Raw genomic sequence first — 26331 nt, forward strand, 5'->3', positions numbered from 1 at the left:
CTGAGGGAAAGGTAATAGCTGTTGCCGTTTGGAATAATATTCCTGTCTTAACTGGAATGGGATTGCTTTGCCCATGGCACCGCAAAGAAGCTAAGAACCCCTTCATCCTATGCCCAGACTGTTATGTTATGACTTGAACTACAAGACAATCAACCTCATATTGAAACAATTCTGGACTTCTCCCATGTGCTTCTCTCCTTGATCTTCCTCCACCATATATATGATATGATGATTGTATGCAAAACCCTGAACCAAAAGAACAGATACTACCTACCCTGTATCTAGAAATGGAGGCTTCTGACGATTCAAGCCAAGAGCGTGCAGCAGAGATTGTGTTTTTTGACTTAGAAACAACCGTGCCCAATAGAGCTGGACAAAGGTTCTGGGTGCTGGAGTTTGGGGCAATAGTAGTCTGCCCAAGGAAGCTCGTTGAGCTAGAGAGCTACAGCACGCTCATAAGGCCTGGGGACTTGTCTGCTGTTGCGTTGAGGTCAGGTCGGTCTGATGGGATAACCAGGGAAGTTGTTGCAGGAGCACCTGGGTTCGAGGAAGTTGCAGACCAGATATTCAGCATTCTGAATGGGAGAGTATGGGCAGGACATAACATCCAAAGATTTGATTGCGTCCGGATTAAGGAGGCGTTCGCAGAGATTGGCCGTGCTGCTCCTGTGCCTGTTGGGATGATTGATTCACTTGGAGTTTTGACTGAGAAGTTTGGCAGGAGGGCTGGAAACATGAAGGTATGTAGCAAATTCAAAACCTGATAGTGAAGTAGACCAGTTGGTAATCTATAATTCATTATCTTATCATGTAACATCCCTGGATAACAACAGAGAATCCTCATGATCAAATTCATTTTTTCTTTAGATGGCTACATTGGCCACTTACTTTGGACTTGGGCAGCAAAAGCACAGGTATGAAATCTATACTATTGGAATCATTTTATGAACATTTCATGATTGTAATTTTTATTAATCACTGCCTGAAACAGGAGTCTTGACGATGTTCGAATGAATTTGGAGGTCCTCAAGCACTGTGCCACCGTGCTGTTTCTGGTGTTCACTCTCTTTAACTTCTCTGAAACCGGGCTTTTTGGTCTTTCTTAACGCAACAATGCATTCCAAGATGATATGCTGATGCCGGTGTTACTGTTTGGTTATCAGGAATCAAGCCTGCCTAGTGTGTTGAGCGGCAAGTGGAATGACTCGACCACCATCACAACGAGAAGTAGAAGCAATGGGAAACTGATGTGCAGAGAAGAAAGTAGCCGGAAATCTCCCACAACTTCTCTTGGATATCAAAGAGCAGTTCCCTATGCAAGGGGAGGCTTGGGAAAGGTTTCATCATTTCCATTTTCTCTTCTCAAGAATTTGCATGGATATTTGTCTATGCCATTAACTAACAACAAATCAAAACAGATGACAGAAAGGGTGAAGAATCTATTGTGCAAAGCCCGTGAAAAACCAGCTCTCAACAACATACTAAAGCACTCTCATTCGCTGCTCCGGTGACTGAAAGTTGGCTAGTTTCCCATGTTGCATCTATCGATCCTTGTCCTGCTAATGTTTCACTAAGATGTAGAGGTTGAAGATGGGTTGAAGTACTACAGCTCAACCAAAGACGAGAAGAGTAATCTCTTTGAGGCATTCATTCCTTTCGAACAAGCTCGAAAGGGCAGTTTCATCGAAGTTATCTCAAAAGTGGGATGGAAAACTGAGGATGAGGATGAGGATGAGGATGAGTAGCTCCTATCACCATCTTAGAGAAACACAGCAGCAACATTGATTTGTAGATATTTTCTTCCTTTTTTTTTTTTTTTTTCAAATAATATTAATTTCTTATATAAAGACTAGCAACAATCATTCTTCCATTGCTTTGCCTCAAACACATTGGTGAAACTCATAATTCTAAGTTATATGAATCGCCAACTTCACTTCGAAAACAAAAGATGGACTTAGCTGAAAACGATCAAAGCCTATGAATTTCACATAAAGTTTTACATTAACAATATTAGATCTTTTAACACACCAAGCTTAGTACGAAAAAGATGGCAAGCCACTGCTAAACAATCATCTCGCTGTTATATTTTACAGGAGATGGCCAAACCACACACAAGATGAGCAGGGAGAAGCAGAACTTATTTCTTTATTTTGGGATATACAGAAACACTGAGGATAGTAACATCTAAATAGTAGTCAGAATCTTGATGGTGGAGCATTCATCCACAGCTTCTGCAACAGACAAGAAGACCCTTCCTCCAATTTTGTTCACAAACTTTGCTAGCTTTAGCTTGTGAATCACTTGCCACCTGGGGTTGGCTATGGCTAGCTGAGGGAGAAAGAGATGATGATGAGGGCCAATTTTTATAAACAAAAAGAAAGGTTGCTAATACCTCCCCAACTTAGAAGACCAATGTGAGCTTAAGCTTAATATCAGTGCCTCACCTCCATTCCTTGTGAGACCAGTTGCTTGTGCACCTCCTCCAGAGAAGCAATTCCCGAGGTGTCGATGTTCATCAAGTCTGCCATAACAGGATCAGCAGAATGGATTAAAATGGGTACAGGATAGAAGCAACATAACGTTCATTAATCGTTGGGTTCTCCATGGAACACTCACTGGACATGTCAAGAACTACTAGTTGATTCCTCCCTTTTGCACTTCCCTTATTGTCCTCTGCTTCCTCAGTCACCCACATCATAATCCTTAGAAGGGTATATCAGAAGAACTGCCTTATTAGTTTACTTCACGAAATTAAATCTCTTTCTGATAATGTGGGGGTGGGGGGGGAGGGGCGGGGGGGAGCATACCTTTCTCTAACAAAATTGGCATTTGCGAAACAAAGGAGGGCAGACTTGACACGGACGATCAGAACTCCAGGGCTTGTAATAGCCATGGGATATTGATCTACATCACAGAACATATTGGTTCCTGGAAGTCTTCCCAGAGTTTCAATGCCTGGTCTAATTGCATTAAGTATGATCTTTGCAAATGATATTGTTAACTGCAACTCAAACATGTTCAGAATATCAGCATATTATCATAATTAGGTAGAAGTTTTCCATTTTTAGAAGACTATGGCTGGGATTCATGATAGGAGTTGCCTAAAAATCTGACCCATATGAGAATGATCATAACCCCATCAATCAGAAAATTGTTGAAAATTTCCCTAGATTCAGGCAGGACCCCCCCACTGTGACTCCCAACAAAATTCTAGAAATATTGCCTTTTCTTGTGAAAACCCTTCAATGTATTGTGTAAATAGACAGTTATATATATATATATATAAATGGATTCATACACATTTCTCTATAGCTGAAAGTAGATTTTACCGCAACTAGAAGACCGATTTCCACGGAACCAAACAGAACCCCCAAGAATGCTCCAATGCAAGCTAGGAAATCCAACTTGTCCACCTTCCATATTTTGTAAGCTTCACTGATGTCAATGAGTCCCGGAATAGCAGAAAGAATAATTGAAGCAAGGATTGCAGTTGGAGTGAAATACAAGAGCTTTGTGAAGAATTGCAAAGATATCAACACAGTGATGGCCATCACAATGTTGGAAATGGCAGTTTCACAACCAGCACTGAAATTTACCGCAGAGCGTGAGAATGAACCTGCATAAACAATTACATATAAAGAAGACTGATATTGCCAAGGAGGGGCAGGGGACTAGAGCCATTACAACAACTAGAAGGCGAAGGGAGGGGGGAATTCATCAAATTTACCTGTTGCAACATAGCAAGAAGTCAGAGATCCTGCAATGTTCATGATGCCCAGAGCAACCATTTCTTTGTTTCCATCCAGATGGTATCCTTTTATGGATGCAAAAGACCGGCCAACTGCAATGGCTTCCTAAACTTGACATAATATAGTACAGTTAAAAGAAGAAAATATTGAGTCTCTGTGTGTTTTTGAAGAATAAGGTTGAGGAATTGGACACATACTGTAAGTGCAATAATGGCCACAATCAGCCCAATTTTGGCTATCTCTCCAGTATGTGGACCAGTGAACTGTAGCTGATGAACTGAGCTTGGATTCAAGCCTCCCTTGATGTGTTTCACTACCTTAACTCCATGTTTATCAGCTCTTGTGAGAAAAACTATCAGTGTTGATAAAATAACAGACACTAGAGGAGCAATGGCTGGCAACCAGAACAGTTTCTTGTTCCTTCTTCCCTGAGAGAATCCATAAGTACTATTTTTTACAAGTTTGGACAAACAAATTTGATGGATAATTGGACTGAAACAGAAGCTTGAACACCAATCTTGTTATTACTTACCACAAATCTGGTAATTAGAATAAAGCTCAGGAAGGAGCAGCCGAGGATAAAATTGTAGGGACTCCACTGTGATCAAACCAAAAAAAAGAAAAAAAATAATAATTTACTGGTCTAAGTTATATGAAAGATTCCTAATATTTAGGATGAACATATGAAAAAAAACTCAACAGTATGATGAAATGATCTCCAAACAGCTTCCAGAACAGAGATGACATCAGTTTTGTTTGTGAAGTGAGTGATCCCAAGCAGTCCCTTCAGTTGTTGAAGACCGATGACAACAGCTGCACCCGCCATGAACCCAACCAGAGCAGCATGGGAAAGAAAATCCACAAGAAAACCCAGCCTGTACAAAGAAAAGAAAAATGGAAGAAAGGTGATTGATTACGAAGAATGAGACAATGAGATGTTGCCTTGATCAATTTGAAGATGAACTAGAATTAGACCCACCTTAGCAGTGCAAAAGCAGCTTGAAAGATACCTGCAAGAAAGGTTGCAGTAAACACAAGCTTTCTGTAGGCAATTGGATTATCTACAGGATCTTCAAGTTTCGGAACCATTGAAGAGATCAACAGAGAAACCACAGCCACTGGTCCAATTGCTATCTCTCTTGAAGTCCCCATTAAAGCATAAATGAGTGGTGGAATAGCACTTGTATCTAACATGGCAAAGGTTATGCTCAGAATGATTAATACAACATCTACTAAATCTATGATATGCCCTTGGATTAACCAACTTACAGAGTCCGAATTGAGGATCAAGCTTGGCCAAAGTTGCATATCCAATACTCTGCATGAAACTCACATAACTATGGCAAATGGAAAAACAGAAATGCAGAGTGGTGGTAGAAGTCGTAGATTGAAGAAGTACTGATTACCTGAGGAATGGACAAGCTTGCAAGAGTTAAACCCGCCATTAAATCCTTCTTAAATTTGGTTGCCTTGTAGTTTCTGCACCATTGAAGGATAGGAAATATGCCCTGCAGGACTGAAATGGCATGAGTAGTAGGCTGCTTTTGGAGAGATAGGAAATTGTTTCCATGAGGGAAAGCAGTTTCCCTTATTGAGTCCATGAGTTCTTGCCACAGGCCTGGTGGCTCAGGAGCATTCAGCACCCACTGCACCCGTTCAGCCCTGCCATTCTGCTCAGGGTCCAGCATTTCTTCTGCTGTGCAGGCCTCAACTGGTGAAGCAGCAGCCATGGTTGTTTGAAGTGTTTGGGAGAACTTAGAGAGGCATATCTCACTCTCTCTCTCACTCACCATTTTAAGACATATAGGATCTTATAAGCACATTTTCAAAGCAAATTCAATGGTGCATAATATCAGAGAAAAGCCTATCCTATTTTACAGGAATTCCTTTCTCATCAGTAGGCAAACCGAAACTCAAATTCAACCACTCTTTCAGTTCCGCATCAGGTACTCAGAAGGTGGTGATTATTTATACCAAGATGATTGCCCCACTATGCTTATATAAAGATAATATCTCAGAAGATGAGAGGTCCCTAATTGGCAAGGTGGCCTCATTCAGAGGAGAGAAAAAGTTTGCACTGGTGTTAATGCGGTCTCTTTAAACAATCTTTCATCTCTGTTTGGAAGAAGCACTTGTTCATTAATTATGTACTGGTGTTATTGCTGCCAATAACTACCAAAAATTCATAGTTTATAGTCAATGGTCTTTCCATCTAATGCACTGCCCACAATGCCAGCCATTCATGGTGGGTGTAAATATGGACGGTCCAGTTTGAGTTTTATTCAAGATCTGAAGCCAAATCCGGCCAAACTCCAAGTTGGGTTGCGATTTTTTTATTCGAACTTTTCCTCTTTTTCTTCCCATTGAACTCAAAATTTAATTGAATTTCATGGGTTTAAGTTGTTGCACTTTCACTAACACAACACTTTTTCTGCCAAGTCCTCAAAATTCAAAAGGCTTCAAGCAATAATACCAATGGGTAAATTCCACCAGAAGATAGATATGACTGCACTTTTGAGATTAATTATGAGGCATATATGTGAAGAACAAACAAGCATAGGTAACAAACCACATCAGTGAAGATTGGAAATCAAAGTTGGTCTTCTGGAGAATCCTTATGATGTATAATATATAATACTCTTTTTAGAAGTTGAGGTAAATTATGAGGCATATATGTGAAGAACAGACAAGTACAGGTAACAAGCCGTATCAGTGAAGATTGGAAAACAAAGTTGGACTTCTGGAGAATCCTGTTGATGAAATATATAATACTCTTTTTAGAAGCTGAGGAATGAGTGGAGAACAGAGTGAAAAGTGAAGAACAATAGTTGTTTCAGAATCTATTATGGTTTTAGAATTTAACCGAGGAGAGGAGCACACTTTGAAAGTGAAACACAGTGGTTATTCCCAAAGAAATGCCTGATCAGTGGTCCACAAAAAGTGAAATCTATACTCTGACCATCTAATTCTGGTTTGCTCCCACTAAATATTCTTTAAGATTGTTTAATTCTACTTTTTTTGCAGTTACATCACTGAAGTGGTTCAAATAATTTACCATTGTGCTAATAGATCAGTTGCAGGACAGAGCTTAGATATCTGTTTGGTGGAGTGGAGCCCATCTCAGTATCAAATCCAGAATTTTAATGGTTGGCTGCCATTTTCCATTTGAAAGGTGTTTACTCAGCTGCAGTTGTGCTCCTTTCTTGTTGACTGAGTGCCTTATTCTTATTACTATTGGTTATGATATTGAGAATGGTCTACTATTGCTTACTAATCAATCTGCAAGTGTTTGCTATGATATTCTTATCATATAATAGGACACAAATTTATCATGCTTCAACTGTTTACTAGCTAGCGATTTGTCGAATAATGTAACATCATAAGGCACAATAGAATGCCTTTCGGTGCTTCCACTCCATCCACTGGGAGTGAAAAGAAGATTTTCATGGGCAAAATTCATGGTGGGATAGCCCAAAATACAATCATACTGGAGCTGAAACAGAGATAGTGAAATAGATAAGGTGTATGATCCCCTTACCTGGGCTTCTCAAAGAAAACCAGTGACTCTTATTTCTGCATTATTGGCTTTTCTCCTCACCTCCTCTAATGGGTAGTCCCAATTCCTCATCCACAGCCACAATGATGCAATGTAGGGTCAAACAACTCTGTAAGCTTTTAGTTTCTATGCATTTTTTTTGGTCAGGTCCCCTGCCAGTTGGCCCATGATTTTCCACAGAACATGGGCAGACATTTCTGTCTTGCTCATGATATCCTTAGAACCTTCACCTATGGTGTGGTACTTCAGAAATAAACTTGCTTTTTGGACAGACCAGGTTGAATTTCATGCAACCACTTCAGAATTACTGTCCCTACTTCTTTAGTAGCACCATAGATTTTCTTGGTTTGTGCATCTTCAAAAATGAGATTCTATATTGGAATCAAACAAAGTATGTTGAGGAACAAGTACTCTTTCAATGCCCCAAAAAGACACATTGGAATCATTTCAAATGGAATCATTTCAAACCAGTTTAAAATACAATAGACTTATTCGAATTCCATGACACATTAAAAGGCTTCATTTATTAATTATGCCAACTTTATGCTAACTAGACTGGTTTGAACTCGGTCGCTAATGGGACCACTCAATCCGTGGAAACTTTTTTGCCTGTTTTAGTATGCCAATCTATGTTGAATTGGATTCAGAACTGAATATGCCCCATTGCTGTACCTTCTCAGGGAAGAGTCATTTTTCTCCACCAGAAAATTTACCATTTCCCAGAAAAAGAAAACCAAAAAAGAGGGAAATTTTCCTAAGTGTATCCACCACCACCAAAAAAAAAAAAAGGCTCAATCATTCTTCTCGTTTTTTGTTGCTCTTATCATGATTGAGGCTTATCACTAAGTCCATTCATGGAGAATGTCAACTTCTATACTGTTTGAGATGGAACCAACCCCCACGTAAGGCTCATAACTGGTGACCCCAGAGTGCAGGAAGGTCCATTTGGATCGGAAGTGATTCAAATGAGGTTGAAATAGAATTATTGTTCAACGATCCCAGAGAGAGAATTTAAAAGAGAAAAAAAAGGGAAAATCTAATGGTCATGATATGATTATGATATCTACATGCATGCCAACAAAGTAGATTAAGTTGGATAATTATAACCACATAATTAGCAGTGGTTCCCTGGAAAACTCAATGGATAGTTGATAGATTCACATTCTTAGCCTAAAAACCCAGCAAAAATTATCCACCATCCATTTCCATAATAGCATAGAAACCATTAATTCCTTCTTTACTCATGTAAGCTCATAGCTTTTTAGATCATTTGTTTTTAAAGCAATCAACAACCAGGAACATACCATCTTATAAAAAGAAAAGCAACAAAAAAGGAAACAAAAGCTTGAAGAGAGGATTAGTGGTTGGGAGTGGAGGGTTTGTGGAGTGATGATGAATGATCGTCTTGGTTCAACGTCTCTTCTTGCTTCTGCTTCCACTTGTCTACCTCCTTGAGTAACAATCCCTTGCTTTCCTCCTCTCCATTGACACTTCTTCCCTTCTTGCCAACATGCTTTCTTTTCTTGGGTTTGTACCCCAGATTAAAACACATCTCTCTTCTTTCTCTGATGGGGAAATGGGGAAGAGAAATTTCTTGTGATCTCTTGAGTGGTTTACGGCATTCAGTTCCTTCTTTTTTACCTAAGCTTTGGTTGTTTTTGGGTGTTGGCGATGAATACAAGAAAATGTTCAATTATTCTTAAGAAAAGGAAGTTAATTCACTACAATACAAAGGTGGGCATCAACGATTTTATGCATCAATTTCAGGATCTCTATGTTGAATTTTGGGTTGATGACTTAGTTGATTCTTTTTTTCCTTTTTGTTATTTTTTTTTTCTCCAAATAGTTTTGATGTATGGGTGGCAATTGGGGTGCTTTGAGATCAACCCCAACTCAGCCTAAATTGAAAAATTATACAGACTGAGTCTAGCTCAGAGCACTGTACCCAGTTATTGGGTCGGACCATCCAGGCCCAATTTATTTGCCCAAACACCGTAATCCTATAATTAGGGATGACTGTAGGCGGATATTTTGTGAACCCTCTCCACCTTGTGTGACCCTAATAAAACAGGTTTGGGAAGGTGTACTCAAAAGTTTGGTCGAGTTTGAGATTTTATTTTAAATTAGGGAGGAATTTGAAATTTTATTATTGCTATATTTGGTTCTCGAAAAGTTTAAGGGAAAATGAAAGGAAAAGAAAATAAAGAGGAAAAGTAAAAAGAAAAAAAACGTGGAGAAAAATAAAAAATAGATTTAAAATAAATAAATTATTTTTATATCCTATTTTAAAATTTTTATTTATTTATTTAACTCTTCTATATAAAGATTAAATAATTTAAAAATATATAAATCCCTTAATAATTTTAATTATATTTAATTTTCTTTCATATTTTTTATAAGAAAACCAAATATGAAAAAATAATTTTCTTCAACATTTTTTTTCTTTTCTTAATATTTGTCGGAACCAAACATAGTATAAATATTTCTCTTATTTTTAAATTAATAAAAAAAAGCAAATGAAAAAAAAAAGAGAAGAATAAATGAGATTTTATTCTACATTGTATCTTTTTTTTTTCTCTCCTTTCCTCTTCTGCAGGCCCTCCTGGCAAGTCCCTGGAGCTGATCTTCCCACACTTTCTTGTTGAAACTCAGCCTCCTCTCCTCCCCACAAACTGATCCAACTAGACCCATCTCAAAATCATACATGTTTCGCAAAATCGGATCCGAAAGCATCTCATAAGCCTTCCTGACCTCCATGAACCTTCTGGTGGACTCTTGCTTTGTGGTGGGATCAAGACAAACATCAGGGTGGCACTGAAGAGCCATTCTCCTGTATGCCTTCTTTATCTCATCAACCCCCACATCACTTCTAATACATAGGATCCTTCATACAAGTTCATGTTATTGCTCTTCCCTTCTTGCATTGCCCATGCAACTGTTCTAACCCTAAACCCCTTTCCCTTGGACCCTGTTTGGTGAAGCCATGGCCCCACTTTTCCTATGCTTGAATGCATTTGCAGCGAAATCACCATCACTGAGAGAGAGACCTGCAGGGAAGAGTTGAATTCTGGTGCAACATATATACTCACATCTATACCTTTCTTTTTTTTTTTATTATTTGATATATTTTTTTTCTAAGGTTTTAGGAAGAACAAGATTGAACACACTTTTGGAATATGTGAAGTAATCGTCCTAGTGTCTTGTTGGTCTCTCACTGTTGTTGTTTCTGTTGTCTGCATGTGAGCCTGTCGACCACCATGTCTCATTTCTAATATTGGCTTCATAAGTGGATTACATTAATAATAAGGTTTCGGATGCCTAGAACAATAATATTGCAGAAAAGGAGGTTTCTGTTTGTCCCATGTGGTTCTTTCAATTAATTTGATAAATATTTGGACAGATTTTTGTACAGATTTGGCCTGTTTGTTTGTGATGGCCGGCCATACCTTAATGCGATAATGATAATTAATACTTGTGATCTTGTTTGATTAAGAAAGCATGGTATTGCTTGTTAAAATTAAGAAATTGTGTCACTATTTTTTAAACATGATCTAAAGTAATCAAGTTTTAACTAATTTATTTAGGTAATTAAATGACATACTTCCTTGCATAAAAACTATTTTCTCTAAATAAAATTAATCAATAATTAGCCTATATCTGAAATTAGTGGTGGGCCAGCCCAGATTAAGCATAGAGTCTCTCTCTGATACTTGGGCCTGGGGATAGTCACCACTCACCTGTTTATGCTAACCAAATGGGCTGGCAAAGCCCAACTAGTTTTTGTCTGTGATGCACATGAGTCCAAAATGATTAGAAATCATTGAAGGTTTCCACCCTAAAATGACAATATCCAACTCGTGTTTTTCAAACCCAGTACATGTAACATGAGATGCTTACATTATATTAGACCTCTTACCATTCCTTTGAAAAATAAAAAATAACAATTTATAGGTTATGAAAAGAGAAAAAAAATTCCCTTAATTTTGAATTTTGTCTCAAAAATTAATTTAAAAAGTATATATATTTTTTTTGTTTATCATGTTCCCTTGATCTTTTTATATGTTGCATGTTCTTTTACTTTGAAACCCAATGGATTTTAAAACATTAAACTTTAGGAAATAGTCCTGAAGATTCAAATAAAGTAATGGGGTTTTGGCCTTTATGCAGATTCACCAAAAACTACAACCCAGTCCCAGAAGAACATTTCATTTCCTTTCCACTGATGCTTGACTTGTAATTGAAAGTTAAAGAGAGGCTACATAGAGTAAGAATGCATTCTTCAGATTTTCTGTTCAAAGTGTCAACTTCAAAAAACATTACAAGTGATTTTTGAATTTTTTAAGTGTTTTTAAATTTTGTCATACACTCAGATTTTTCTTCAAAATTACTTTTGATGTTAGAAGTACTTTTTAGAAGCACTATCAACCGGACACTAACCAAGAGGAATTGTTTTTCAACTTTATAACAATTTGATTTGTTCAACATCTTAGCTGCAATACCAGGCTTGTGCCTCCTGGTATTGAATTTTGTATATGAATGCCTTTTTGAGGACTTGCTCAGAGGACACTGCACAGATACTGATGTTGACTGCCATAGGTTTTTTGCTAGTACAGATGGAAAGAGATGGAGTATTCATTTTAATTTCTCTACACGTTAATTTCGGTTTTTTGGGACTCTTTTAGGGCACACTACAATGTTAAGAAATGGGACTCTGACCACTGCCTCATGATCAATCAGGACTATCTGCTTTCCCATTAGGAAATTTCGTGGGCATTTTCCTTTCAACTACTAGGCTTCATGACCGTGAAAAGAAAAGAGAAGAAAAAGAAAGCAGCCTCAGTGGAAGAGAACTCACTCAAACATGGATCACATGGTACTTCTAAAGCTTCAGCTCCATTATGATACAGGCCAAAGCATGGAAAAGAAGGTGGAAAGGGTTGGTTATGTAGTTTATTTTCATGGTTATTTAGAACCATGGGGTCAAACAACATTTTCTTGAGAAGGGAAAGTTGAAATTAAGGCCTCAACTTTGAGCATCAAGGGCTAATGTCATGCCTCTAATAAAGAGTGGCTCTAGACTTTAGGGTAGTTCTGGTTCCAATTAATGCCTCTTCTTTTGGCTAGTATTCATGGACCATGCCCTCAACCCCTAGCAGGATCAAACAATTCTGGCTAAAATGTACCGCCCCAGGTTTTAGACTCAAATCACCGTTAGAGTATTTCATCATCTATAAGCATAATCTTAGCAGTAAGACTAGATATGGAGATGAATATATACCAATTAGCAGGTGGGCTAGGACTCACCTCTTTTACTGAAAATTTTCAGGAAAGCTGGAAGAAATTAAAGTGCTAAAAATATTTGAGATGTTTCTGGGAACATCTACAAGAATGAATTCTTGCAGCAGCCCATTTCCACTGTCAAGTACTGTGGATCAGAATAGTCCATACATCTCATTCAACTTCTGGGGAAAAAGCAGCAAGTCCCATCAACTTCTCACAGAAAGCAAGTTCCATTCTACTTCTCACAAAAAAGAAAGAGAATTCTGCTTTTGCTCGACATTTAATAACAAGAAGCATCACTGTGAAAGCAGTTCCATTCTAAAACGATGTAAACCAAACTTCCTTGTGGAATTAAACATGTATGCTTCGATTTAAACATGAAAGCAGCCCGCCATCATCGACACTTGACACTGAATTTTCCTAAGTCACATCAAGGAAATCTGGGTATAAGGGAAATCTGGACTCAAGAACTTGTCTTGAATCACTAAAAGAAAAAAATATCAGGGTTAATTAGATTACAGTTACTACAAATTCTACCAAAGATTCATAGCTAGCTCCCAGTAAATTTTGGATGCAGAAGCAAAGACCAACGAGTGGCAAGTCTTCAAAGAGCCCTACAATAATTGAGTTCACAAACTTCAAAATGTGTTTCACAAGTTCACAATCAGCAAGTGATTTTGAATCACTAGTCACTACCCACATGAGTCATGTGTTGCCCCAGATCCGGAAAACATAATCCAGAACACCAGAAGCATCCAAGTATTTACTATATGGTCAGAAAGTAACATACTTTCATGAAAGAAGAAAAGGCCAAAAGAAAAGGAAAAAATAAATAGAAAAGAAGATCCCATTTCCCTTTTTTGATGGGCAAGAAAAAAAACCCAATTTTTGTCAATTATCCAGAGACAGTGAAGTTACACCACTACCCGTTCATGAATGAAAAGTGAAGAGAGATATGAGCAAATCACATGGGAGAAAAAGTGCAGTGGGCTTTTCAAAAACATATGAAAATTCAATTTTCCAACCCACCCCTTACGTTTAATTTTCTTCTGTGGAATATCGCATTAATTTACTTTTATTTTTACTTTTTATTTTATTTTATTTTTGGCTTTAGCTATCATTTCTTGTGATGGACCCCATTTGTACATACTTTTCTCTAATGCCACACAAAGTTGTAGGCTTTCTTTAGAAATTGGCATTTAAATGAGATCCCATTAGGACACCCGTCTTATCTTCATCTTTGTCCTTATGGAATAAGGCCAAAATTGAATTTCAAATCAAGAAGAGTAGAGGGTATGAAGATTCTTCTTCACTTGGTTTGGTTATTTAAAGCAATTTATCCCACTCAAACACATGCCATAATACTTCTCTTTCACTACTCACTTCACTATTTTGATTAATTTTGCCCATAAACTTTTCCATAAGTACCCATAAAGAACACTTAAATTATTAGGCAATGGACCTACAATCTATATCCAACACATTTTTACAATGATGTGGGCATATTGAAATAGTAAGGATTAAATAATTGCACTACCATATGCATTATGTGATGATGCCGCCCCACCACCCCCGCCTCTCTCCCGTTAGCCACGATGGGCAGTGTGATTACTGAGACGAAAGTGATACTAGGGTGGAGGACCACGTGCAGAGTGTATATAGTACTTATATAATATACTATGAAAGAAAAATGAGAGTGGAACACCTCTCCATCTTCGAGAATAGTTATGCCATTCAAAAATGGTAGTTCTGTAACTTCAAAGCTGGTGGGGTCGGCACTAACATGGCAGCCGCTGCAGGTTTCCGTGAACATTCTGGCGGAGGATGGCCACTCACCTCCATGCTCTTCACATCACCACAAACCATCTCGTGGTCGTTGGTTCTCGATTGCTTTGTCTTTGTCCCTTGAACTTCACTTGATTTGACGTTTTACAGTGGATGCATGCCATTCAATCTATGAACTCTTCAAGTCTCTTACAGCTCCCATCGACTGTCTTTTTCTTTACATGAATTATGAAGTTGACACATGAAATTGGTTATTGGGTGGACAGTTTTGATGGTTAAAATGTTTTTAGTTGCTAAGTGGAATGGATTGATTGTGGCTATCAAGTAAGGAAAATTGGAAATCCCATATCCGACTTTTTACCTTTTCCTTTCTTATCTTCATCACGTGAATATTTTGCCTTTTCTACTTTCCAGTGGAAGGAGATGGAAAATTCTAGACAATTGTTTCTGTATTTACCAAATTTGTAATCTTAGTAAAATTTAGATCCATCTATTAAAGTACGAGTAAATGAAATATATATATATATATATATATATATATATATATATATATAATCAATTTATTAAATAAAGAATGAGATGACAATTAGACATAAAATAATGAGATTGAATTGTATATTTAATATGTTGTAATTAATCAATTTCTTTTCGATATCTTAGTGGGACCTAAGGAGAATATTATCATCAAATTTTGAGATTTTAATTACAACTAAACAAGTGTCTTAATTGATGACTTAATTACCCAAATTTATTCAATGATATAGTATAGAAAGGATAAGACAATCGAGAAAAATTATTATTAAATAATCTACTAGTGGGATTGTGTTGGTGTATGATTGAAGAAGAGTCTTTAATTGTGATAAGGAAAATGAAAATGATTGAAAAACCTTAAATGGGAATTTAAAGGAAAGAGGTGTTACATGTCTTTCTTTTTAGAACTTTTGATTTTTTTTTTTCATAATAATGATTTATCTTGGGGAAAAATAATTAATTTAAAGGGAAATTGGTTTTTTTTTTTAAAATACAATATTAATGTTTGGATATAAATAAAAAAACATTTTGATAGGTAATGCATTATACAATAAAAAATGATTATAAAGTAATTGTCTAAAAATAATTATCATAACTTTTAAAAGCAATTTTTAAAAATTTACCAAATGTTTAAAGTAGAAAATGTTTTTTACAATAATTTTCAAAAAAAATAGTTTTTAGAAACAATTCTTAATTGTTTCTAGAAATAAAATTTTATTTGAGGAATCCAATATAAAAGATAATTTTCTTGACTTGAAAGAATATATATAAAGTCTTATTCATTTTTCTAAATGTTGTTCAAAATATTCTATAAAAACAATTAAAAATAACTTAAATGTATTCTTACAAAACAAAAATTTTGTTCTAAGCAACAAATATCTATCTTTAAGAACAAAATTTCAAATAAACTCTTAATTTTTGTAATACAAAAAGTTTAAGGTACTAAACATTGAAACATTAGATGAGTCTGATGAAATCTAGGTTTTTGAATGAAAATTAATATTTTAATTTATATTATATTTTGGACATATACAAAAAATTACCTACATGTCAAATAATAAGATTTTAATAAATAAGAATGAATGGTAGAAGTATAGGAAAGTTTCCTCTTGTGTTGTGTGACAAAAAAAAAACCTTAAGGAATTATAGTCTTTCTTTATAACCAACCACTTCAATTCTTAAATTGGTCGTTAAGATACTATTTGTACTAAAAATATTACTAAAATAAAAGTAAACAAAGATAATATCTTTCCATGAAAAGTAGAAAAATTTTCATATAAATTTTAAAGAGAAATAGAAAAAACAAAAAAGGAATGGTGGGATCGGGCGAAAGAAACGGAATGGAAAGGGTTAAGGGAGAATTGTGTTTTGGGCCCATTGGGCTCAAAAATTAACAAAATGTCCATATAACTCTTTAAATTGAGTTGAAGGATATGAAATAGTAACAGACAAATATACCCTTTAAGAACACATATAAAATATTTTATAAAATTAAGTTAAATAATTTTTTTTAATAATTTTTTTTTCAAAAATACTAAATTAAATAAAAGTGGTTTTCAATAATATTAAATTAATTTTTTTTCAAAAATATTAAATTAAATAAAAGTATTTAAAAAATATTAAATTAAATAAAAATATTAAATTAAATAAATTTATTTTTTTAAAATATTAAATTAAATAAAAGTATTTTAAAAAAAATATTAAATTACATAAAATTATTTTTTAAAAATATTAAATTAAATAAAAGTATTTTTAAAAAATATTAAATTACATAAAAATATTTTTTAAAAATTTTAAATTAAATAAAAAATATTTTTAAAAAATATTAAATTAAATAAAAATATTTTTCAAAAATATTATTATTTTTTTCTCAAAATCAATAAAGGGCATTTTTGGAAATACTAAAGGATAATATCCTTCCACTCAATTTCCTTACTTTTATTGAGTCTTGGGCTCAATTTAAAAAGTTATACGGATCTTTTGTTAATTTGGGTCATCTATCCTTAAAACATAATTCTCCCAAAAGGATTAAACCCATCGTATCAGCCACGTGTCATGGACAAACCAGCGTGGAAAAAATGTTTCTACTCGGACTATGGAGAGGTTTCCACTTTATGATTGAAGCTGTTATTTCACGAGTCACCGTTACCGTTCGAGCACCTTCTCAAAAATCAAATACCCCACATTCCCGAAGAAAAGTCATGATCAGGGTCCACAGGATCACGCCACGCGTAAAGGCCAGGCCACATCGTCCCCTACACACGTCCCACTCACCTCGCTCGTGTCACCCGTACGAGCGGTTACATGGCCAAGACCTCCTTCAACCGAAGGTTACCCACCATTCACACGCGTGCCGCCACCCCACATTTTTATCAATATATAAGATGGCTTGTGGCCGAGTGAAGGAGCACACAACCAGCAACGTCTAGAGCGCCAGAGGGAGAGAAGAAGCTTTCTCTTCTTGTTTTTCTCTCTCACTTTCCAGGAAATCTATTGTTTGGTTCACATTTTTTCCCGGAAAATAGAAAAAAAATGTTTATCGAAAGCTTTAAGGTTGAGAGTCCTAATGTCAAGTACACAGAGAATGAGATTCATTCCGTGTACGACTATGAGACCACCGAGCTTGTTCATGAGAACAGGAATGGCACCTACCAATGGGTTGTCAAGCCCAAGACTGTCAAATATGAATTCAGGACCGATGCCCATGTCCCCAAGCTAGGGTTGGCATCTTAACAACTGTGTTTCTTTCCAATTTTCCTTTTTGATTTTCCCATGTTTCCGAATTGATTTCTGTTTTTGACTAGGGTTATGCTTGTGGGTTGGGGAGGAAACAACGGCTCATCTCTCACTGGTGGTGTAATTGCCAATCGGGAGTGAGTTTCTTCGTTCTTGCCCTGCTTTGCTCCATACTTATTTTTTTAAAAAAAAACTGTTTGGTTGGTGAGATTTGTTGATTTTTTTAAAATGATTTTTAATTTTGAGAAGTGGGTCATGCATTTTATCAGGGGAATTTCATGGGCAACCAAGGACAAGGTGCAACCAGCCAATTACTTTGGCTCGCTGACTCAGGCATCGACCATCCGAGTTGGGTCCTACAATGGAGAGGAGATTTACGCTCCATTCAAGAGCCTCCTCCCTATGGTAAGTTAGTAACTCAATTTCATTGAAAATATTTGCATGTGTGGAAAGCATTATTTGATTTATTTATAGTATGATATAATTTATATTATAATGATCAGGTGAACCCAGATGACATTGTTTTTGGGGGATGGGACATCAGTGACATGAACCTGGCAGATGCAATGGCCAGGGCTAAGGTCCTGGACATTGATCTGCAGAAGCAGTTGAGGCCCTACATGGAGTCCATGGTCCCACTCCCTGGAATCTATGACCCTGATTTCATTGCTGCCAACCAATGCTCTCGTGCCAACAACGTCATCAAAGGCACCAAGAAAGAGCAGGTCCAGCAGATCATTAAAGATATTAGGTAGTCGTAATCTTCAATTTCTTAAACATGAATCTTAAAAATGGAATGGGCTTTTCTTCTTTTCTGATTTTGTATGTATGATTAGGGAGTTTAAGGAGGCAACCAAGGTGGATAAGGTGGTGGTGCTATGGACTGCCAACACAGAGCGATACAGTAATTTGATTGTGGGACTGAATGACACCATAGAAAATCTCTTGGCTTCTCTGGATAGGAATGAGCCTGAGATCTCTCCTTCCACCTTGTATGCTCTGGCTTGTGTCATGGAAAATGTTCCCTTTATCAATGGAAGCCCACAGAACACTTTTGTTCCAGGTTCTTAATCTGAAATTTTCCTTTTCTATGTGAAGGTTATGAATTCATCATAGAGGGGGCGTCTAATCTCACTCATGTTTTTGTTGTCAATCTTTGTATGTCTTCAGGGCTGATTGATTTGGCTATTAAGAGGAACAGTTTGATTGGTGGGGATGATTTTAAGAGTGGACAAACCAAGATGAAATCTGTATTGGTGGATTTCCTTGTTGGGGCAGGCATCAAGGTATATCATTTTTAGCATTTCCTCTGTTGAAATTTAGAATTTTAAAGTAAATAAGTATGCATGTATAGGATTATGTATGAATAATGATATTGAAAGATGATGATGGTGGTGACAGCCAACATCCATTGTGAGCTATAACCATCTGGGAAACAACGATGGCATGAATCTGTCTGCTCCTCAAACCTTCCGCTCCAAGGAGATCTCCAAGAGCAATGTTGTCGACGACATGGTTGCCAGCAACGCTATCCTGTATGAGCCTGGGGAGCACCCTGACCATGTGGTGGTCATCAAGGTATATCGCAGAACCCTCCTTTTGTTTGTATGTATTACAATTCAGATGCTGGTTTGGACTCATTCATTCTCACTGGCTAACATTATACGGTGTTGTTGATATTGCAGTATGTGCCATATGTTGGAGATAGCAAGAGAGCCATGGATGAGTACACTTCTGAGATATTCATGGGTGGGAAGAGCACCATTGTGCTGCACAACACCTGCGAGGACTCACTCTTAGCTGCTCCCATCATCTTGGATTTGGTCCTTCTTGCTGAGCTCAGCACCCGCATCCAGCTCAAAGCTGAAGGAGAGGTCTGTTTTCTTCTGCATCCTTATGGGACCCTCTTGCTTTGGTTTTTACCATCACATGGAATGATTCATAGGATGTTCAATTTTGCAGGACAAGTTTCATTCCTTCCACCCAGTTGCCACTATCCTCAGTTACCTCACCAAGGCCCCTCTGGTAAGTCTCTCTACATGCATTTCAAAGCTTTAAACTTGGTGGGTTCCCCATATTCTATTCTCCCCTTTAATCGTTGATTTGGACTTGATAAGAACCACACATTTGGCTACTAGTGTGAAAAGGGACCACAGTGCTTGTGACCTCTGTGACCATCACATGGGGTGTTGCTGCCATCACAGGAATGTGAATGACTTCACATGAATCAGGACTTTTGACATCAAAGTTTTACCTTCTTGTTTGGAATATGCGAGGAATGTAGAGTTAGTTGATAGCATTATGATGTTGTAACGTTTTGTTGGTGTATTAAAAACAGGTTCCACCAGGCACTCCAGTGGTGAATGCACTGGCGAAGCAGCGGGCAATGCTCGAGAACATACTAAGGGCTTGTGTTGGATTGGCTCCCGAGAACAACATGATTTTGGAATACAAGTGAACCAGACCTCAAGACTGCTCTCCAGAAAATAATCCCTCCTCTTCTATAAGAACTTGTGTCGATGTTTTCAAACATGTAATGTGTGAGAAAATCTAGTAGCCGGTGTTCTTGTTCAGTCCCAGTCTCTTCTTTATCCCTTTTTTTTTTCCACAGTGGTGCTCACATGTGTATTCCGTGGGCTTTAGCTCATTGGGCAACCATCTCTTTTTTCTAGTAAAGATACGTAAAAGAATTTGTGCGTTTAGTGCAATGATGTTGATCCATTAGAAAAACCTCACTTGGTTGATACCTTTGATGTGCCTTGATGATCCTATATGATCTTAGAATCTTCAATAATTTATGGCTATTAATACTATGATAGCGATATGCAACTTCCATATTTATAATTCATGTAGGCGTGTAGCTTTGTATCATTTTCCTGACCCCTCTTACCCATTGATGGAAACAGAGTTTAAAGATGCACTTTTGTGGCAAATGTAAAATTACTTTCAGAAAGGGAAAAAAGGCACTCATTTGGGTCCTCAAATTGAGGTGTAATTTTCCACGAAAGGGTCCATAAATTTGGTTGATTGGGTAATTTTGTTGGGATGTTGATTTCAATGGTTGCCTGTGTTGTACAGTTGTCCTATAAATCTTTTATAGATGTTGAGACATGGGGGACCTCTATTCATGTTACATTGCACGCTTTCTCTTGAGTAGATGGGTACGGGCTTTGCCCTTGGGGTTGAATTGAACATCAGAGCTTGACACTTGGCTCATGGTCCCAAGTTGGCGACTCAAAATCATCAATCATTAACTGCTTTTTTCTTTACCTTTCATTTTTGTTTGAGACAATACAGGGGTTGATGGGTGACTTTGGCTTGGGAAACAAGCAAATGGTTTATTGAGTCTTTTTAGAATGGGATGATAGACTCGTATTCATGATGTGGGCAACAAAGCTAGCTCTGAGAAACTACAGATCACTCACATTAACTCTTTTCGCTTCATAGTCCACTTTCCAAGGACGAGGAATCAGGAGTGGAGTTGAAGAAGCCCCCCGGCCATCTTATTAGCAAAAATTGAGGAAAGCCCATTAAAAGAAACTGCCCACTAGTGATCATGAAGTATTAGAAGACCAATTCTCCAAGGTTGCCATGCCAAATGTTTTTAACTTGTCTTGTGCCTCAAAGCAATGGGCCTTGGCCTCTTCAAAGCCTGCAAATCCCAGAGCCAGTTGCAGCCCAAACAACATTAGTCGATTCTGCCATTTTCCTTTTCTGTTAGGACTAGAGAGTGAGAAAGCTCTTGTGACCATCTGCCAGAGAGGAGATCTCCGAGTTCTAGGAGCTGCCTGGAACCCAAGTCTGTGAAAAGCAAATCAGCTGAACTATAATGTGAAAAATGCCATACATTAACTACAGTTATTACCTTAACCTTTATGATATGTATATAGCAGTTGTCCACATGATTAGAGAGTGAAAAAACTGATTCATTCAAAGCTTACATATAACTATCTAGCTAGGCAGCTGGATAAATGGGATTCAAGGAGTGGCAAACATAAACTTGAAACAACATTTTCACACAAGGACATCCGAATCAAACACATCTTATTCATAACATGATTAAATATCCCACTAATTTTGAAGGCCTACATGGCCAACACCTTGGCTGTGACCAGGTCCTGTGAACCTTATATCATCAGTTCTTGTATCCTCAGTTTCATAGTAATTAACGATGGGCAACGAGTGTGAAAAACCGTCGTCTGTTAGAGTAACACCAAAAGGGGCTGAATGGATATTTAAACAAATAGACTATTGGAATTAAAAACTTATATCTAAAACAACAATAGGAGATATTAAGGATAAATAAAAAATAATCAAATATCAAATATATAAGTAAGGGACATAAGAATTTTTACGTTAAAATCCTCCATACTAATTATGGAGATGAAAAATCATAGGGTTTAAGACCTCTAATTTAAAATCCATTATTGAGATTAAGTCTTATAGAATTACCTGGTTGGTTATCCCTGAGATTGACTCTTTAGAACTTACAATTTGATCTATGTTTGTGATGCAAAAATTTCTTATTACTTTAGTGAATTCTTCTTAGCTTTGTTGAAGGGGTGCAGGTCTTTTAACACTCCAAGATTCAAGTATTGAATCTTTCTTGAGAAATTGGGAGTGGTAGGACAAGTTAGACTAACCTCCCAATGAGTGTCCAATCCTAAATTGGGTTAATGAAGGTTTATATAGGCTTATAGGTTTATGGGATTGGTATTTTGAATTTTTAAAAAAGAATACTCGTGAATTTCCAAAAAATAAATCTATTATATTTTGATGAATTTGGGATGATTGCTCTAGTACATTTACCCATTGCTCTAGTACATTTACCCATTGCTCAAGCACCTTGAGTGCACTTATTTACTGCTTCAGCATCTTACCCACCACTTAAGTGCCTTAAACGCTTAAGCGTTTGATAAGTGTTTGAGTGGTTCCAACGTTTAAGCGATGCTTCTACCGCTCAAGCGTCTCCTATTTTCCTAAAATATTAATTTAAGCATTTTTAATTCATAGAAAATACACTAATCCACTTTAACCCTTCATCACCCAACTTGTTACTAGACAAACCTTTTTAAACTTAATTGTGACTTTTCGGTTGAGTTAACAACAACTTTGGATCTTTAGCGAAGAATAAGTCATATTCTAAAAGGTTTCCCAAGCTAGAAAATATTGGCACGAAATTTTCAACAGTCAGCATACAAGTAACTCATTGTCCTGACTAAGTGTTTTCTATATTGCTGAAAATGTAAGGATCCAGCGGATGGAACCATCTACCCGGACCAGCTCAGTCCAGCTAATATGACTCTGATCCTTGGAGGCAAGCACCATGGAAACAACTGTGACAGAAAGACACATGAGTGCAACCAGCAGCACCTTACCAGCCACGGTTACAAAACTGTAAATTCACAGTCAAAGCAACTGAAATATATTAAGTGACTATTTGATTAATACTAATAGGCCATTTCATCACTATGGATCCAAACTTCTCTTGCAACGAATCTTGGAAAGTGATCAGCCAATTTAAAAAATTTAATATACATACGAACGGCTATTCTTTTAGTTTCTTATTAAGATCGACACAGATCATTCGCTGGTAAGCGCATGCTTCAACTTGCCTAATTTTATAAGTGAGCCCACGAGGGGTTGTCTCCATGTGCAGCCAAACCACCAAAGTAGAAAAAAATTGGCATTTAGAGAAACCTAAGAAAACACTTTGAGCTGGGATGGGGGATAAACTTAAGAACGTATCTTTGTTTTTGATAAATAAATCCAAAAAAAAGCATCAACGTGGGCTCCGATTTTCTTGACCTTGCCTTAAGTTTAAAGTGTAAACTAACTTAACTACCACCATGTCTAGTGCACGTGGGGCCAAATGACTATCAACCACTGCAGGTTTTTTGGATTCTTAGTTCTGTCCATGCATTACAGATTCGAGATTCCATAGATCACTGTGATGGAATAGTATATATATATTAGTACGGTCATTATTTTTTCTAAAATTTTTCATTTTTTAATTTTATATATTTTTTTTCTGGGGGCCTTTTCTCTTTTCTTTTTTTCCCCAAACCCTTTTCTCTTTTGTTATTTAAATCGGTGCAATTTTTAAAGTACATGGGAATCAACATAGGAGTCGGGGGTGCACCCTTTTGAAGCTGGCAACAGCCGCTATATCAGCCAAGGAGTGATGGCTCTTTCAGGATTCTTAATTAGATCCAACAATGGCTCTTTGTGTGTTCATGTGGTAAGCAAGTTGGAATTCTAAAGAATGCACAATAATTTTGCCTGTAGGCTTGTGCTAATTTAGATGGGAAACTATATTTTTGTCTACGCCCTTAACAATATCACAAAATAAAATAAGAATCTAAATTTGAAAAATCTAAATTTAATACATTTATTTAAAAATAACTAAAATTTTACAAATTTTCCGGTAGTTATAGAAGTACCTTTTGAATGATATAAATACTACTTTCGATCATGTAAGTACTATCTTCAAATTAAGAATTTTGTAAGAGGATCTTATTTTGTTATTATTTTTAGATGTGTGCATGAACACACACTTTTCCTGATTTGTATTTTCCTCATCTAGCCATGAATACAAATCAATCTAAGAGGCTAAGCTCTCGATATCTAGTTAACTAGAAATCTGATAATTTTTTACCTGAAGTTTAAACTGCTAGGTATTAATAGACCCACAATACATACACAGGGGGCTAAGAAACATTAATAACTTTTCTATGCTTTACAAGCATGACTGCACAGGGATGATATCTTATTGTATAGTTCGTGCCCAATATTAGGATGGTATTTATTATTTACTCATCACTTAAAGCTTTTGAGTGTTTTTTTTTAGGTCAAATCAATGGTTTAACGCAAAACAAAGCTTAGGTTAACAAAAGGTTTGAAGTTCACCCGAGGGAATGCATGCATGCATATTTGCTTGTTAGTAACTTTGTATTTTGAGGGCAATTGTGTAGGTAACTAAATAGCCAACAAAAAGAAGAAAGCACGTCCATAACTTTGCATGTGAAGCGAATATGCATGGCGCCTAAAGGTACAGAGACATTCTCCCCCTCTATATGAATGTGGGCATACGGAAAAGATTCAGTTATGACTTGGGACTCTGAGACAAGTTGACAGTGTCAATATCAGGCCATGTTAGACTAAGATCTGAAAGATTTGATTCTGCACATTATAGCATTCAAGTAACTCAAACCTCTTTCCATTTGCCCACTTTTTTGGATAGGATTCCCTGTGTCTCCAACAAGACTCTGCATATATAAATTTCTTCTATCTTGCCAAAAAAAAAAAAAAAACCATATATTATTAATGCTTTTGCCTAGAAGCAAAGCCTTCAATCCATTGGAACATGGCATCATTTTTCTTTTCAATTCTTTGGGCACATTTCGAGGACACAGATGCATATATTCAAGGAACATTTATCCTTTATTATTGATTCAAAACTTAGCAAGGCACTGAGAAAACTTGTCCTATTCAGTTTAATTTTGTTCGATTTCCTTGTTTTGTTTGTATTTAGATATGGAGAAGGGCACGTAAACTGTAGAAATAAAGAGGCTGCAGAGAGAAGAATTCATGATCACAAGCAAACATTTATATACATCAATGAAGGAAAACAAATCATACAGCATTGCCTTGAGCAATGACTATGCCATGTTTCGTGGTGCGGCCACGCAACAAATATAATTACAAGGACTTGGATTTGGGAAGTTCAATTATGAATAGAATGGCCTACACCAGGGCTGTGTCCTGGTGAGGTGGGTCGAAAGTCTTCAATGTGTTCCATCTTGCTTGTGCGCATTTGTGGCAGACCACTAGGGGCCTCACCCGCCTTGGTCGCTCGCAGACTGGTCTGGCGATGCCTTGAGCATTTTTTGCACATGGCAGACCTCAAATGCCTTCCTTTAACACAAGAAAATTCATGACATAATAACAAAACAAGAAGAACAGCACAAGCACCCAAGAACCTAGTGTTTGCCATGGAGAAGAGAGATGGCAAATTCAGCAATTAATATCAGAGAGAGAGAAAGAAAGGGAGAGAAGAGAGGGTAGCTAGCTAGACCACTTATTCAACTGTGGTCTTCAACCTATGAATAAACTCTCCATTTGAAGGGGTAGTATTTAAGGTTGTAGGAGCGGACTCAGCGGAGGATATGAGGGTACTCAACAGTGGAAAAAATTCCATAAGTGTGGTGAGAGATGTACTCCAAACAAAAGGAAAAGAAAAATTGGACGGTTTGTTTTAAGGGTTTAAGCCCCACCTCTCAAAATAAATAAAAAGCTTACACTATCTTAGGCCTGCCTACTTGTATATATTCTGCATGTTCTTTAATCTTGGCTTCAAATTTTTCTAAGTGCCTCGACCTAAAGCCACTCACTAGTATTGCACAACGGGGCATGAGATACTTCCAAGGCAGTTGGACCTTTAATCAAATAGATTTTGTTGTCTGACACTCTCTTTTACCCCTCAACAACTCCCAAGGGTTGCACTCAAGTTTTAATAAACAGGGTGCCTGGCACTAGCCCTTTCCCAATTCCCACTATTCCTCCATGAAACTTCCCACTAAGCCTAACAATACTGTTTTATTTGGATGGTTCTTGTGAGCTGGGTACTCTTTAATCCTTCTTTTCTATCTTATGGGGTAGACAAACCTAACTTTACACCCCAACTTTTTGTAG

At 36.9% G+C, this 26331-nt stretch overlaps 4 protein-coding genes across 4 annotated transcripts; 2 read left to right on the forward strand and 2 right to left on the reverse strand.

Annotated features, from left to right (window-relative positions):
* Positions 1 to 120: 120 nt before the first annotated feature.
* LOC117917675 (protein NEN4) lies at positions 121 to 1871 on the forward strand. Its single transcript, XM_034834027.1, has 5 exons — positions 121 to 740; positions 868 to 914; positions 992 to 1055; positions 1164 to 1337; positions 1419 to 1871. Exons 1-5 carry the CDS (start codon positions 237 to 239, stop codon positions 1509 to 1511), a joined length of 882 nt encoding a protein of 293 aa, XP_034689918.1. The 5' UTR covers positions 121 to 236; the 3' UTR covers positions 1512 to 1871.
* Positions 1872 to 1954: 83 nt separating this feature from the next.
* LOC117917676 (low affinity sulfate transporter 3) lies at positions 1955 to 5676 on the reverse strand. The gene is made up of 12 exons (XM_034834028.1): positions 5156 to 5676; positions 5019 to 5067; positions 4729 to 4936; positions 4450 to 4624; positions 4282 to 4347; positions 3947 to 4177; positions 3728 to 3854; positions 3330 to 3616; positions 2808 to 3001; positions 2617 to 2702; positions 2445 to 2521; positions 1955 to 2328 (listed from the first exon to the last, which is right to left on the reverse strand). The coding sequence occupies exons 1-12, from the start codon at positions 5540 to 5542 to the stop codon at positions 2185 to 2187; spliced, it is 2031 nt and encodes a 676-aa protein (XP_034689919.1). The 5' UTR covers positions 5543 to 5676; the 3' UTR covers positions 1955 to 2184.
* Positions 5677 to 9858: 4182 nt separating this feature from the next.
* On the reverse strand, positions 9859 to 14451 carry LOC117919414 (chaperone protein dnaJ 20, chloroplastic-like). Its single transcript, XM_034836612.1, has 2 exons — positions 14369 to 14451; positions 9859 to 10174 (listed from the first exon to the last, which is right to left on the reverse strand). Exons 1-2 carry the CDS (start codon positions 14449 to 14451, stop codon positions 9859 to 9861), a joined length of 399 nt encoding a protein of 132 aa, XP_034692503.1.
* A 2847-nt stretch (positions 14452 to 17298) lies between these two features.
* Positions 17299 to 20478, forward strand: LOC117918656 (inositol-3-phosphate synthase). Its single transcript, XM_034835459.1, has 10 exons — positions 17299 to 17621; positions 17706 to 17774; positions 17907 to 18042; positions 18141 to 18388; positions 18474 to 18700; positions 18808 to 18923; positions 19039 to 19215; positions 19323 to 19511; positions 19600 to 19662; positions 19976 to 20478. Exons 1-10 carry the CDS (start codon positions 17434 to 17436, stop codon positions 20093 to 20095), a joined length of 1533 nt encoding a protein of 510 aa, XP_034691350.1. The 5' UTR covers positions 17299 to 17433; the 3' UTR covers positions 20096 to 20478.
* The last annotated feature ends 5853 nt before the right edge of the window (positions 20479 to 26331 follow it).

This window comes from Vitis riparia, chromosome 7, assembly GCF_004353265.1.
Source record: "Vitis riparia cultivar Riparia Gloire de Montpellier isolate 1030 chromosome 7, EGFV_Vit.rip_1.0, whole genome shotgun sequence".
NCBI lineage: Eukaryota > Viridiplantae > Streptophyta > Magnoliopsida > Vitales > Vitaceae > Vitis > Vitis riparia.

What these genes read in the sequence shown, in the direction of transcription:
- LOC117917676 (XM_034834028.1), bottom strand. Translation starts at nt 5,542, where the DNA reads ATGGTGAGTGAGAGAGAGAGTGAGATATGCCTCTCTAAGTTCTCCCAA. An exon ending in TTCTTGCTATGTTGCAACAG is followed by an intron (nt 3,617 to 3,727) that starts GTAAATTTGATG and finishes TTGTTTATGCAG; the next exon opens with GTTCATTCTCACGCTCTGCG. An exon ending in GCCAATTTTGTTAGAGAAAG is followed by an intron (nt 2,703 to 2,807) that starts GTATGCTCCCCC and finishes TACCCTTCTAAG; the next exon opens with GATTATGATGTGGGTGACTG.
- LOC117919414 (XM_034836612.1), bottom strand. Translation starts at nt 14,451, where the DNA reads ATGGTTTGTGGTGATGTGAAGAGCATGGAGGTGAGTGGCCATCCTCCG. An exon ending in AAACCTGCAGCGGCTGCCAT is followed by an intron (nt 10,175 to 14,368) that starts GTTAGTGCCGAC and finishes CCTATGTATTAG; the next exon opens with AAGTGATGTGGGGGTTGATG.
- LOC117917675 (XM_034834027.1), top strand. Translation starts at nt 237, where the DNA reads ATGCAAAACCCTGAACCAAAAGAACAGATACTACCTACCCTGTATCTA. An exon ending in GGAGGGCTGGAAACATGAAG is followed by an intron (nt 741 to 867) that starts GTATGTAGCAAA and finishes TTTTTTCTTTAG; the next exon opens with ATGGCTACATTGGCCACTTA. An exon ending in CTTGGGCAGCAAAAGCACAG is followed by an intron (nt 915 to 991) that starts GTATGAAATCTA and finishes TGCCTGAAACAG; the next exon opens with GAGTCTTGACGATGTTCGAA.
- LOC117918656 (XM_034835459.1), top strand. Translation starts at nt 17,434, where the DNA reads ATGTTTATCGAAAGCTTTAAGGTTGAGAGTCCTAATGTCAAGTACACA. An exon ending in GCCCATGTCCCCAAGCTAGG is followed by an intron (nt 17,622 to 17,705) that starts GTTGGCATCTTA and finishes GTTTTTGACTAG; the next exon opens with GGTTATGCTTGTGGGTTGGG. An exon ending in CAGATCATTAAAGATATTAG is followed by an intron (nt 18,389 to 18,473) that starts GTAGTCGTAATC and finishes ATGTATGATTAG; the next exon opens with GGAGTTTAAGGAGGCAACCA.